We start from the raw sequence: 12,410 nt of genomic DNA on the forward strand, positions 1-12,410 counted from the left end.
AAGACTGATGTTTAAAGGAACATCTAACCAAGACTGGTGCATTTTGGAACAAGTCCTGTGGACTGACAAAGTTAAAATAGAACTTTAGAACTTAATAAGCCTGATGTAGCTTGGGGCGAAAAGGTGCAGAAATACAAGAACACCTCTCCAACTGTTCAGCACAAGCATGGATTGACCCCCCCACCCCCCCAACACACATGCAGGAGATGAAGTATTTGCTATTACACAACTCAATGAAAGCAGTCACTGTTCTGCCACAGTAGGTCTAAAACCCCTCATGAAACAGCCCGTCCTGGAAAATCCCCCCACCCCCGGGCTTATTAGAGCATTCTGGACCATCTCTAAACAAAAGAGCTTTTCACTCCAAACACTACCTGAGGCTACTGCACCCAGCTACCCTGCACCCACTCACCTGACCAGGACTAACGTTTCACAGGCCAAAGGGTAAGAAGGAAAAGTCAAGCACACACACTTACGGAACATGGTGTTGAACTGCTGGGGATTGAGGTTCCATTTGCCCCATGGAGTCTTGTGTCCTTTGGACTGGGCATAGTGGGCGTGGTTAAACTCTGGCTCTGTCCCAAACGAGTCTAGTACCCTGAGCATACACCTGAAACAAGAACACACACACAGTTAGACCAAACACACACTTCGAGAAGTGTTGGATTAAGCCAGCACTGTCATATAGTAATTTCAACATACACTACAGCTTTGCAATGGGAGCCAAACACAGACCAAAAATGCTAGACATGTACAGTCATACATTAACTGCATAAATAATCAATTAATACAGAGGTCTTTTAATTATGATTGTGCAACTATAAATGCCAAAACTGTGCATGGTCATATGAAATACGAGCAGCGATTGGTCATGTGAAAAAATGTTACTATAAAGTTTTGTTTTCTATTATTATTTTCCATGACTTTTAAGTACCTTTTTGAACCTTTTTGTACCTTTTTGACTATTCAGTACTGGATTTCAGCATGTTTAACTACCATGATTTTCCAGGTTTCCAGGACGAACCCTGTCCAGAACTAAGCCCATTTAATCAACCTTTCTGTGAAACATTTATGATGTACATGAAAAAAAAAACTATGAAATACAACTTCACAAACATATTTGTCCTGAAGGTGGAGCTGTGCAGTAGTCTACAAGGCGGAAGTGATGCGATAGCAGAGATGGACGTTGTTGACATTAATTAAACGAGGCCTTGAGGCAAATTCTTACATTTTATGTAATCGAATTATTTGAGTTACTCGGATAATCATTTCAGCCCTAGCTATCCCAGCGACCACCTGGCAGCACCCGCTAAGCAACACTTTAGCAAACACCCGAAATACCACCGGCAACCTCTGGAAAACACCTTACCAACCACATCGAATACCAGAGCTACTGCCTAACAACATCTCAGCAACTCCATAACAACCCCCTGGAATACCATAGCTACTCCCTAGCAATAGCTTAGCATCTATTAAGCAACTCCAGAAACACCATTTAACACCAACATCATAGCAAGCACCTAGCAACCACCTGGAACAGCTTCCCAGCCACATGAAATACCATAGCTACTGCGTAGCAACAGCCTAGCACCTATTTAGCAACTTCATAGTCACCATCTAGCAACACCATAGTTACGCCATAGCAACCACTTGGCAACATCCTAGCAACCACCTAGCAACTCCATAACAACCACCTGAAACACCATGGCTTAACCTCTATTATGCAACTCCAGACCACCATTTAGCACCACCATAGTATTACCATGGCAACAAACGGGCAACCACTCGACAGAGCCGTAGAAACCACTACATAATTAAAACAGCAACACCACATCAGACTTGTCATCAGACTTTTGATGACATGAGGGTTGTAGGTTTTGTACCAGGGCTTGTTGGTTGCCACTGCTGGGTCCTTGAGCAAGGCCCTGCTCCCAAGGCGCTAAAGTGATGGCTGCCCACTGCTCCGGGCACATGTGCTAATTGTCTCTGTGTGTGTTTGATCACCAGTGTGTGTTCACTGCACGGATGGGTTAAAGGCGGAGATCAAATTCCATGTGTTGGACAGCACTGTCATCTTACGCAGTGCCTCACTATCAGCATCGAAAAAGTCTTCTCCCTTTTAAGAATCAGTCAAATGTTCCGTAGTTACTTCATGACTGCAGAATGTTTTGAGTGCTCAGACAGAACAGACATGTAAATCATTCAAGAATGTGCAAAAAAAAAACAAAGTGTGTGTGTGTAGGGAAAGGTGGGGAAAGTGGGTTTGTGTACATATGCGATGTGTATGTGCTGAAGAAGTACGGCCAGATCTCCTCTGGCTGTGAAGCTGCGCAGCAGATGAGGCAGTGGGTAAGCATGTGAAAACGATGGGGGGGGGGCTAAGTTTGGGGGAGGGAACCCAAATTTAAAATATGGGTATCGAGATAGAATTATAAATTTGTCCTTGTCAGATTAAGCCTGGAATTAAGGATATTACTTCATATTTCACGCTCAACGCCGCACAGCCTGTAAACTCGTCCAAAAGGGCTTGAAATCGAACATACCAGGGGAGCGTTAAATCTTAATGTTAGTACATGAGCTGGAGGCTTATAAAACAGCCAGTCAGTCTCCTCTACTAAAGACTTACTGAGGTGGTTTTAGAGCCTGACTTCAGCTAGCACAAACTACACCAGCCAAAGCAGTCAGAGTGATGGACAGCAGCAGTTAACGGAGAAGACTGTAGACTGTACATCGCTAAAGGAGAAATAATACCTACTGACTACAGCAGGACGGTTGGAACGGGAAGTGATCAGTACTAGTATGTCTGCAAAGTAAAACATTCCTAAGCTGGCAGTTTTGCTCAAATTTACAACAAACGGAAACTGATTACTCTGTGTTTATTCTGGTACTTGACTAAGCACAGATCTTGCTGTCATGTCCAATCTCCAAGCCTTCTCTAAGCCTCAGTACGCAAATCTATATATATATATATATATATATATATATATATATATATATATAATACTTTTTAAAAAATAGAAACAATATACAGTTGTGGTCGGAGGAAGATGGCAATATTGAGCTTTTCATGATTTATTTAGGCTGTTTCCTGCTGGAAAGTCTTGGTTTTCAAGGTGGTTGAAAAGCTGGTTATACATACAGCTCACCTAATATGTGGTTAAATGTCTCTTAGCAACCTTGACCAGACGCCTTTGGTAGCCATCAACAAGCTTCTGGCAGAACTCTTGTTGAAAATCTTGACCACTGTTCCTTGCGTAATTGGAGATCTACTCAATTTGTTGCCACGGAGCTGACTTTTAAGCACAGTCCGCATATTTTCCAACAGGTCTGAGGTCAAGATGGTAAGGCCATTCCAAAAGGTCAATGTTAGCCTGCTTTATCAATTTCAATTCAAGCACACTCCAACTGCAGGCGTAAATGATCAAATTTATGGTTAACACTTGGTCAAATTTCTGTTAATATTTACTCAAATTCTCTAATACATTACTCAGTATCCCAAATTCAGACATATTTAACCAGAATCTCCTTAAATTACATGGCATGAGTGGCTGTCTCGTATACATTCTTTGGAATTCGTAGGCGAATAAAGTTACGTCAGACTATCAAAACAAAATAACATAAAATTGGAAATGTAAAGCCGTGTTTTAAACTTTTAGTATTTGAGAGACAAGGAGAATAACAGCAGGAGAAAGTCAGAAAGCTTTGTGAGAAGAAAGTGTCAGGCGTCAGAGACTCACGGCTAATTTTAGCAGTCTTTGTTCAGTCAACTCTGCTGAGTCTCTTCAGTACGAGGCACTGATACTAGGTCAAACCAATGACAAAACACACACACACACACACACACACACACTTTTCTTTCCCTTCAGCACACCAACACGTCTGCAGTCTAATCCCACCTGTTTGTGGTAAAAGGACTGCAGCAGCTCAGTGCTGCTTCTCTCCCATACTGTTGCTTTATAGGCTTAAAGCCTTCATCAGGGATTTCACAGCAACAAAGCGGCTACTGAGGTTTTCCTAAAACGGAACGAGGCTGTCAGGGACATGCTGCCCTTAGAGCTTTAATCAGGCCTCAATTCTTGGTCCAAACCAACACGCAGCTTGACAACATTCAGCATCCATATTAACCCATAGTTTGGAATTCGAAACCAAACTACAGCCTGAACAACCATCACTAACAAATCATTTCTAATGAACATTCATTACAGAGAGCCCTCTGTCACTGGCGAACACGGTCAGGATAACAGCTTTTTACCCTGAACTGTGGTTGTGATTTCAGACATCTTCAGGTTTTACTTAAGTTCTGATATCTGTAACCAAGTAACTAGCCCATACATAGACACAAGCTCTAGCAGCTAGGGGAGTGGCTGCTCCAGTGCCCCTGCATCCCTTCTGTCCCTGTCTGCTTCACTGCCGCAGTAAATGTGGGGACGGCTACGATAAAGACCCTATTTCCTACATTTGTCTTTAAGACAGATAGAAGTTAAATACGCTCTGTTCTGATTGGTTGTAAGGTATTGTGCCTTGATTAAAAAGCACTTGGAGTTGAAATACCCCTGAACACTGCCATATGAGAGAGCGAAGATGATGAATGAGTGTTTTTGTGACACCAGAAAAACAAACGCTATAAAAAACGCTATGTTTTCATACTTTATTTACTATATATGAAGTAGAGAATAAACCTCACATCTCATTGTTAAACCTCTTAAATCCTTTAAAACCTTTAAGTTTGTTGGCATGTCCTTACGCATACCAGAGAACTGTACTACTTGTACAATGGCACTTTCACAACTGATGGAGGCAGGATGGCACCCATGTGACAAGCACTGTAAGTGGGTTTTACTCACTGGTAATGCACCCAGGAGGGCCCCAGGGTCTTTTTAAACTGAGACAGGCCCACAATGTCTATGTAAATGAGCTCCACCACCTTGTCACCCTGTGTGGGACAGCTGGACTTATTCCCCATCACCTTCCGCATGATCCTGCAAAGAGGGAGAGGTGAAATGAGAAGAAATCGAGAGAAGATGATTGAAGAGTCGAGACAAAAACAGAGCTACATTCAAATAGCTACACAGTGAGAATGGTTGCAAAGCGTGTGTGTGTGTGTGTGTGTGTGTCTGCGAGTGTGTTCGCTGAACCTTGCAGTTAAGCCACTGAAGCTGAAATGTAAATGTCATGTCCCAGTATGTATAAGGTCATTATGATGGGTGTGTGTGTGTGTGTGTGTGTGTGTGTGTGTGTGTATATATGTGTGTGTGTGTGTGTTTTCTCACCCTTTCGGTTGGGTGGCTGAAGCTGAAATACATATTTTGCAGCCAAGTGTGTGTGTGTGTGTGTGTGTGTGTGTGTGTGTGTATGTGTGTGTGAGCACTCACTCTTTGAGCTCAGCGATGGAGGCTGAGATGCGGATGTCGTGGCCCAGCAGATATAGGGTAGTGATGAGGTCACTCCACTGCACCAGCTCCCCCAGCGGACCCCCGCTGAACGCATTCTCTGCTATCTTAAAGCCAGACTCCTTCGTTAGCAGTCCCAGATGCACTAGGATCTAAAACAGACACACAAACACACACACTTGTGTTGACATATGTACAATTTCATAAGAACCCTGCTGTAACAAAGCAACATGACCTATAGCATAGTGATAGCCTAGCCTAGACCAGTGGCCCTACAAACAAGTCCTCAGGGACCCTGAGAGCTGAAATGCTTGGAGTAGTTTTTTAAAATTTTTTTTATCATAATTGGCTTGAGGGATGTTTTGACAGTGGCATGTGTAAGGCAGAAATGCCTCGCCAGCTGCTGTAAACATAAAGTGCCCTTCACAACATCTAGTTAAGTCGAGAACCCTCTTGAGGAGGAGGGTGTATCATTGTAGGAGTCTATAATCTAAAGATGCCTTCATAAATATAAATACAGAGGAGTTTCTTTTAAATGCAAACCACTGGTAACACAGAACAGAAAGGTAAGGTTAGACTGACTGAAGACATCTAAGACAAGCCTGTCCATGTCTGGAACAAAACCACTGGATAGATAATACCAAGTAAACATGTATGATGGTTTAATATCTGCTATACCTCTATATTCTCAGCTCTAGTGCTGTCTTGGGGAGCCCTGTGCACCACCTCAATCGTGATCATGAATCCTTCCTTGCCTTCTCCATGCTCAAGTTAATTAAAGTCATTGAAGGACTCATGATCTGAAGCATGCCAATTCATCTGCCAAACATGGCAGAGGCACTGTTATGGCACTGGCATGTATGGCTGCCAATGGAGTATAACTTTCAGAACATGGCTTCATGCCTGCATTTTCCTTTCCACCTTAAATGGTGCAGAAGCTACAGCATTCTCTAGGGAACTGCGACTGTGAGATAAGCGTATGGCATAGTTTGTCACTGTTTATATCTTTAATCATTCTAAACTAATCAGTGCATTTTCAGCACCTAAACAGATCAGAGCACTGGCCATTGATATGCCTGAGCTTATAACATGCCGATATTCAGGCCTACATACTGAGAACCACAACATTGCATAGGTTGTGTGGCGTAGAGCTGTTAATGTTCCTGTGTAATAGCTTAGCCAGCATCCTCTCCTGAAACCAGCACTGCCAGGGAGGCTGGCCCCAGCTCGGTGCTGCAAATTGGTAGAAGATGCCTAGCATACATTACCTGCCTACCTACCTAAGCTGAACTGAAATGTTATAGGTGATGAATGCGAGTCATAAAGCCTTATAATTTGGGCTGTCTTTATGTAAGTGAATCCCAATGCACTATTTATCACCTTTTGCAACTACCCTGACCTTTCCCATAAGCTATTGCATATGATAAGTAGACTGCACTGGGTTTATTCACGGCACATTCATCATGCGAGCTAAAAGCTGTGGGTACATCAGGTGTCCTGAAAGAATGAGGAGCTGTGCAGGGTCAGGGTAGAACACTGGCAATCATGTTATAGCAATCATCTCCATGAAAACATTGGGTTACAAAGCCTCTGGAACGTTCTGTGGCACATCTGTGGTTTGGAGTGACTATGAAAAAAGGGGTCGAGCAGAGTGTTATGGGCTAAGCAACGCTTCCATCGTTTCGTTGCTTTTTATCTCCCTCTAACACACACTCAAACAAACACACTGTCATGTAGAGATTCATCTCAGGGGACGCTGTAAAATGACACTTCGGTAACCTTTTAACTAGGATTCTTTCAGGCTGGAAATTAGGCAATCTCGTGTTTTTCCCCTTGGAGACAAAGTGTGTGCGCGTGCATGTGTGTGTGTCTGTTGGGCGGTTGCCACGGCTGTTGGCTGCAGGTGAAAGAGAAGAGTCTCACGCATATTCTCGAGGGAGACTGTGTCCTGGATGGTGTGTGTGTGTGTGTGTGTGTGTGTGTCTCGGCACGACGTGTGTGTGAATTATTCAGCTGGAGCAGAGCTGGAACACAGCGTGCATTATTAAAAGGTGGCAGGTACATGGCACAATGGATATTCCGTGTTCTTCTCACGATAACACACCTAACACATGATACTCTGAATCGATCGGTATACAATGTGGGCACTTCAGCTTGCTCTGATATTAGCACTAGAGTAGCTAACATGTAGCTCTCTCATCATGTAGCTCTCTAACACGTAGCTCTCATCAGCGAGAGTCGCTAACACGTAGCTCTCATCAGCGAGAGTAGCTAACACGTAGCTCTCTCATCAGCTAGAGTAGCTAACACGTAGCTCTCAACAGCTAGAGTAGCTAACACGTAGCTCTCTCATCAGCTAGAGTAGCTAACATGTAGCTCTCATCAGCGAGAGTAGCTAACACGTAGCTCTCTCATCAGCTAGAGGAGCTAACACGTAGCTCTCTCATCAGCGAGAGTAGCTAACACGTAGCTCTCTCATCAGCGAGAGTAGCTAACACGTAGCTCTCAACAGCTAGAGTAGCTAAAACGTAGCTCTCATCAGCTAGAGTAGCTAACACGTAGCTCTCATCAGCTAGAGTAGCTAACACGTAGCTCTCATCAGCTAGAGTAGCTAACACGTAGCTCTCTCATTAGCGAGAGTAGCTAACATGTAGCTCTCTCATCAGCTAGAGTAGCTAACATGTAGCTCTCTCATCAGCTAGAGTAGCTAAGATGTAGCTCTCATCAGCGAGAGTAGCTAACATGTAGCTCTCTCATCAGCTAGAGTCGCTAACATGTAGCTCTCTCATCAGCGAGAGTAGCTAACATGTAGCTCTCTCATCAGCGAGAGTAGCTAACATGTAGCTCTCTCATCAGCTAGAGTAGCTAACATGTAGCTCTCTCATCAGCTAGAGTAGCTAAGATGTAGCTCTCTCACCAGCTAGAGTAGCTAAGATGTAGCTCTCATCAGCTAGAGTCGCTAACACATAGCTCTCTCATCAGCTAGAGTAGCTAACACGTAGCTCTCATCAGCTAGAGTAGCTAACACGTAGCTCTCATCAGCTAGAGTCGCTAACACGTAGCTCTCTCATCAGCTAGAGTAGCTAAGATGTAGCTCTCTCATCAGCTAGAGTAGCTAACATGTAGCTCTCTCATCAGCTAGAGTAGCTAACATGTAGCTCTCTCACCAGCTAGAGTAGCTAACACGTAGCTCTCATCAGCGAGAGTAGCTAACATGTAGCTCTCTCATCAGCTAGAGTAGCTAAGATGTAGCTCTCTCATCAGCGAGAGTAGCTAACATGTAGCTCTCTCATCAGCGAGAGTAGCTAAGATGTAGCTCTCATCAGCTAGAGTAGCTAACACGTAGCTCTCTCATCAGCTAGAGGAGCTAACACGTAGCTCTCTCATCAGCTAGAGTAGCTAACATGTAGCTCTCTCATCAGCGAGAGTAGCTAACATGTAGCTCTCTCATCAGCGAGAGTAGCTAACATGTAGCTCTCTCATCAGCTAGAGTAGCTAACATGTAGCTCTCTCATCAGCGAGAGTAGCTAACATGTAGCTCTCTCATCAGCGAGAGTAGCTAAGATGTAGCTCTCATCATCTAGAGTAGCTAACACGTAGCTCTCTCATCAGCTAGAGTAGCTCTCTCATCAGCTAGAGTAGCTAACATGTAGCTCTCTCATCAGCTTGAGTAGCTAACATGTAGCTCTCATCAGCGAGAGTAGCTAACACGTAGCTCTCTCATCAGCTAGAGTAGCTAACACGTAGCTCTCTCATCAGCGAGAGTAGCTAACATGTAGCTCTCATCAGCTAGAGTCGCTAACACATAGCTCTCTCATCAGCGAGAGTAGCTAACATGTAGCTCTCTCATCAGCTAGAGTAGCTAACATGTAGCTCTCATCAGCTAGAGTCGCTAACACATAGCTCTCTCATCAGCTAGAGTAGCTAACATGTAGCTCTCATCAGCTAGAGTAGCTAACATGTAGCTCTCTCATCAGCTAGAGTAGCTAACATGTAGCTCTCATCAGCTAGAGTAGCTAACATGTAGCTCTCATCAGCTAGAGTAGCTAACATGTAGCTCTCTCATCAGCGAGAGTAGCTAACACGTAGCTCTCTCATCAGCTAGAGTAGCTAACACGTAGCTCTCTCATCAGCTAGAGTAGCTAACACGTAGCTCTCTCATCAGCGAGAGTAGCTAACATGTAGCTCTCTCATCAGCGAGAGTAGCTAACATGTAGCTCTCTCATCAGCGAGAGTGGCTAACATGTAGCTCTCTCATCAGCTAGAGTAGCTAACATGTAGCTCTCTCATCAGCTAGAGTAGCTAACATGTAGCTCTCTCATCAGCGAGAGTAGCTAACACGTAGCTCTCTCATCAGCGAGAGTAGCTAACACGTAGCTCTCATCAGCTAGAGTAGCTAACACGTAGCTCTCTCATCAGCTAGAGTAGCTAACATGTAGCTCTCTCATCAGCTAGAGTAGCTAACACGTAGCTCTCTCATCAGCTAGAGTAGCTAAGATGTAGCTCTCTCATCAGCTAGAGTAGCTAACATGTAGCTCTCTCATCAGCTAGAGTAGCTAACACGTAGCTCTCTCATCAGCTAGAGTCGCTAACATGTAGCTCTCTCATCAGCGAGAGTAGCTAAGATGTAGCTCTCATCAGCGAGAGTAGCTAACATGTAGCTCTCTCATCAGCTAGAGTCGCTAACATGTAGCTCTCATCAGCTAGAGTAGCTAACACGTAGCTCTCATCAGCTAGAGTAGCTAACACGTAGCTCTCATCAGCTAGAGTAGCTAACACGTAGCTCTCTCATCAGCGAGAGTAGCTAACACGTAGCTCTCTCATCAGCGAGAGTAGCTAACACGTAGCTCTCATCAGCTAGAGTAGCTAACACGTAGCTCTCTCATCAGCTAGAGTAGCTAACATGTAGCTCTCTCATCAGCTAGAGTAGCTAACACGTAGCTCTCTCATCAGCTAGAGTCGCTAACATGTAGCTCTCTCATCAGCGAGAGTAGCTAAGATGTAGCTCTCATCAGCGAGAGTAGCTAAGATGTAGCTCTCTCATCAGCTAGAGTCGCTAACACGTAGCTCTCATCAGCTAGAGTAGCTAACATGTAGCTCTCTCATCAGCGAGAGTAGCTAACACGTAGCTCTCAACAGCTAGAGTAGCTAACATGTAGCTCTCATCAGCGAGAGTAGCTAACATGTAGCTCTCATCAGCGAGAGTAGCTAACATGTAGCTCTCATCAGCTAGAGTAGCTAACATGTAGCTCTCTCATCAGCTAGAGTAGCTAACATGTAGCTCTCTCATCAGCTAGAGTAGCTAACACGTAGCTCTCAACAGCTAGAGTAGCTAACACGTAGCTCTCATCAGCTAGAGTAGCTAACATGTAGCTCTCTCATCAGCTAGAGTAGCTAACATGTAGCTCTCTCATCAGCTAGAGTCGCTAACATGTAGCTCTCTCATCAGCGAGAGTAGCTAACATGTAGCTCTCATCAGCGAGAGTAGCTAACACGTAGCTCTCATCAGCTAGAGTAGCTAACACGTAGCTCTCTCATCAGCTAGAGTAGCTAACATGTAGCTCTCATCAGCTAGAGTCGCTAACATGTAGCTCTCTCATCAGCGAGAGTAGCTAACATGTAGCTCTCTCATCAGCTAGAGTAGCTAACATGTAGCTCTCTCATCAGCGAGAGTAGCTAACATGTAGCTCTCTCATCAGCTAGAGTAGCTAACATCTTCTGCAGTCTTGATCCTAAAGAAAGGAGAGAATTCAGTACCTTCTTGCGCTTGCGGTTGTGAAGGTCCTGCTTGGTGGAGAGCGAGCGGATGGCGCTGACCCATGGCTCCTCCATCCGTTTTATCCTCAGCATCATCCAGCGGAACTCCTCCCGCCGAGACATCACGCGATACAGCTCGTCCAGACTCGTCCGGAATTCCGACTGCACAAAAACCACATACACAGTTAGAAGTTTGCTCACATCAGCTGGAGTAGTGCCTTCTCCAAATTCTACACACAATGACACTTCAACCCCTAGTACTTAGTAGAACCCTTTTGCTGCAAACGTGATGCACAGCCAGACACCAGCTTCTGGCAGCGGTCCTGAGGAATCATAGCCCAGTCCTGGCCTCCAGTTCACTAATATTCTTGGGTTTGCTGCTGCGACCACCATCTTCAAACCCCACCAGAGATTTTCTTCAAGGTCCAATGATGCTCGAGCTTCACCTTCCAGAGAAGACGTCATGTTTTCTCCTAAGATTTCCCGATACTTGACTGGATTCATCTTGCCCTCCACACGCTGGAGGTTTCCAGTGCCAGAGGAAGCAAAGCTCCAGAGCATCACTGTAGGCAGGCTGTTCTTTTCAGCCTATGCTTCATTCTCCCTCCTCCAGAAATACTGCTGATCCACAGGCCCAAAAAGCTCCAGTTCTATTTTATTTATCCGGTTCTGAGCAGACTGGAGCTGACTTGTCTTCTGCTTTTGGGTCAGTAGAGCTGTACAGGCATGGAGACCTTCAGCGTTTAGTATGAGCTTTACCAAATCCTTGCTGCAGGTCTTCTGCAGTCATTCCATGGGTTTTTGGCCACCTGCCTCTCCAGCAACCTTTTGGCAGTCAGTGATAGCTTCCTCTTTGTGTCACGTCTAGGTAGCCAAGCTAACTTTGAACTTGTGAACTCTGCCTCCAGCTGTATCTCTAGGAACATTCAGTGCTGTTGCTCTCTTTTTGTATCCTCATCCTCGTTTGTGCAAGCTAATGATCTCTGCTCTGATGAACAACTTTTTGCACAACTCCCAAGCCAGGACATTTATTTGAGGCAACCAATGGAACTAAAGAACTCTTTTTTTTTTTGTTGCCTCAGGTGGGCTTGATTTGCAGATGTGTGCTCTTATGAGGGATTCTGTTCAGGAGGTTGAATAATTCGGAGTTATGTAAAGAAACAGTTGGACATTTGTGAATTATGCTAATAAATCTACAAATTGTGCAATGGAAGTTAAAAAAAAATGGATTGCAGCTAACATTTGAAAAGCTAAAGGGTCCCC

The 12,410-nt window shown here is 44.5% G+C and overlaps 1 protein-coding gene across 1 annotated transcript in view; it reads right to left on the reverse strand.

Annotated features, from left to right (window-relative positions):
• Positions 1-12,410, reverse strand: part of mgat5 (alpha-1,6-mannosylglycoprotein 6-beta-N-acetylglucosaminyltransferase) — a 121,433-nt gene that overhangs the window by 33,447 nt on the left and 75,576 nt on the right. Inside the window, exons 7-10 of the mRNA XM_072671111.1 lie at positions 11,148-11,309; positions 5,373-5,542; positions 4,845-4,979; positions 477-610 (exon numbers count right to left, since the gene is read on the reverse strand). Coding sequence (XP_072527212.1) covers positions 477-610; positions 4,845-4,979; positions 5,373-5,542; positions 11,148-11,309 — 601 coding nt within the window. The remainder of the gene's footprint in view (positions 1-476; positions 611-4,844; positions 4,980-5,372; positions 5,543-11,147; positions 11,310-12,410) is intronic.

Source organism: Salminus brasiliensis, chromosome 25 (assembly GCF_030463535.1).
Source record: "Salminus brasiliensis chromosome 25, fSalBra1.hap2, whole genome shotgun sequence".
Classification (NCBI taxonomy): Eukaryota; Metazoa; Chordata; class Actinopteri; order Characiformes; family Bryconidae; genus Salminus; species Salminus brasiliensis.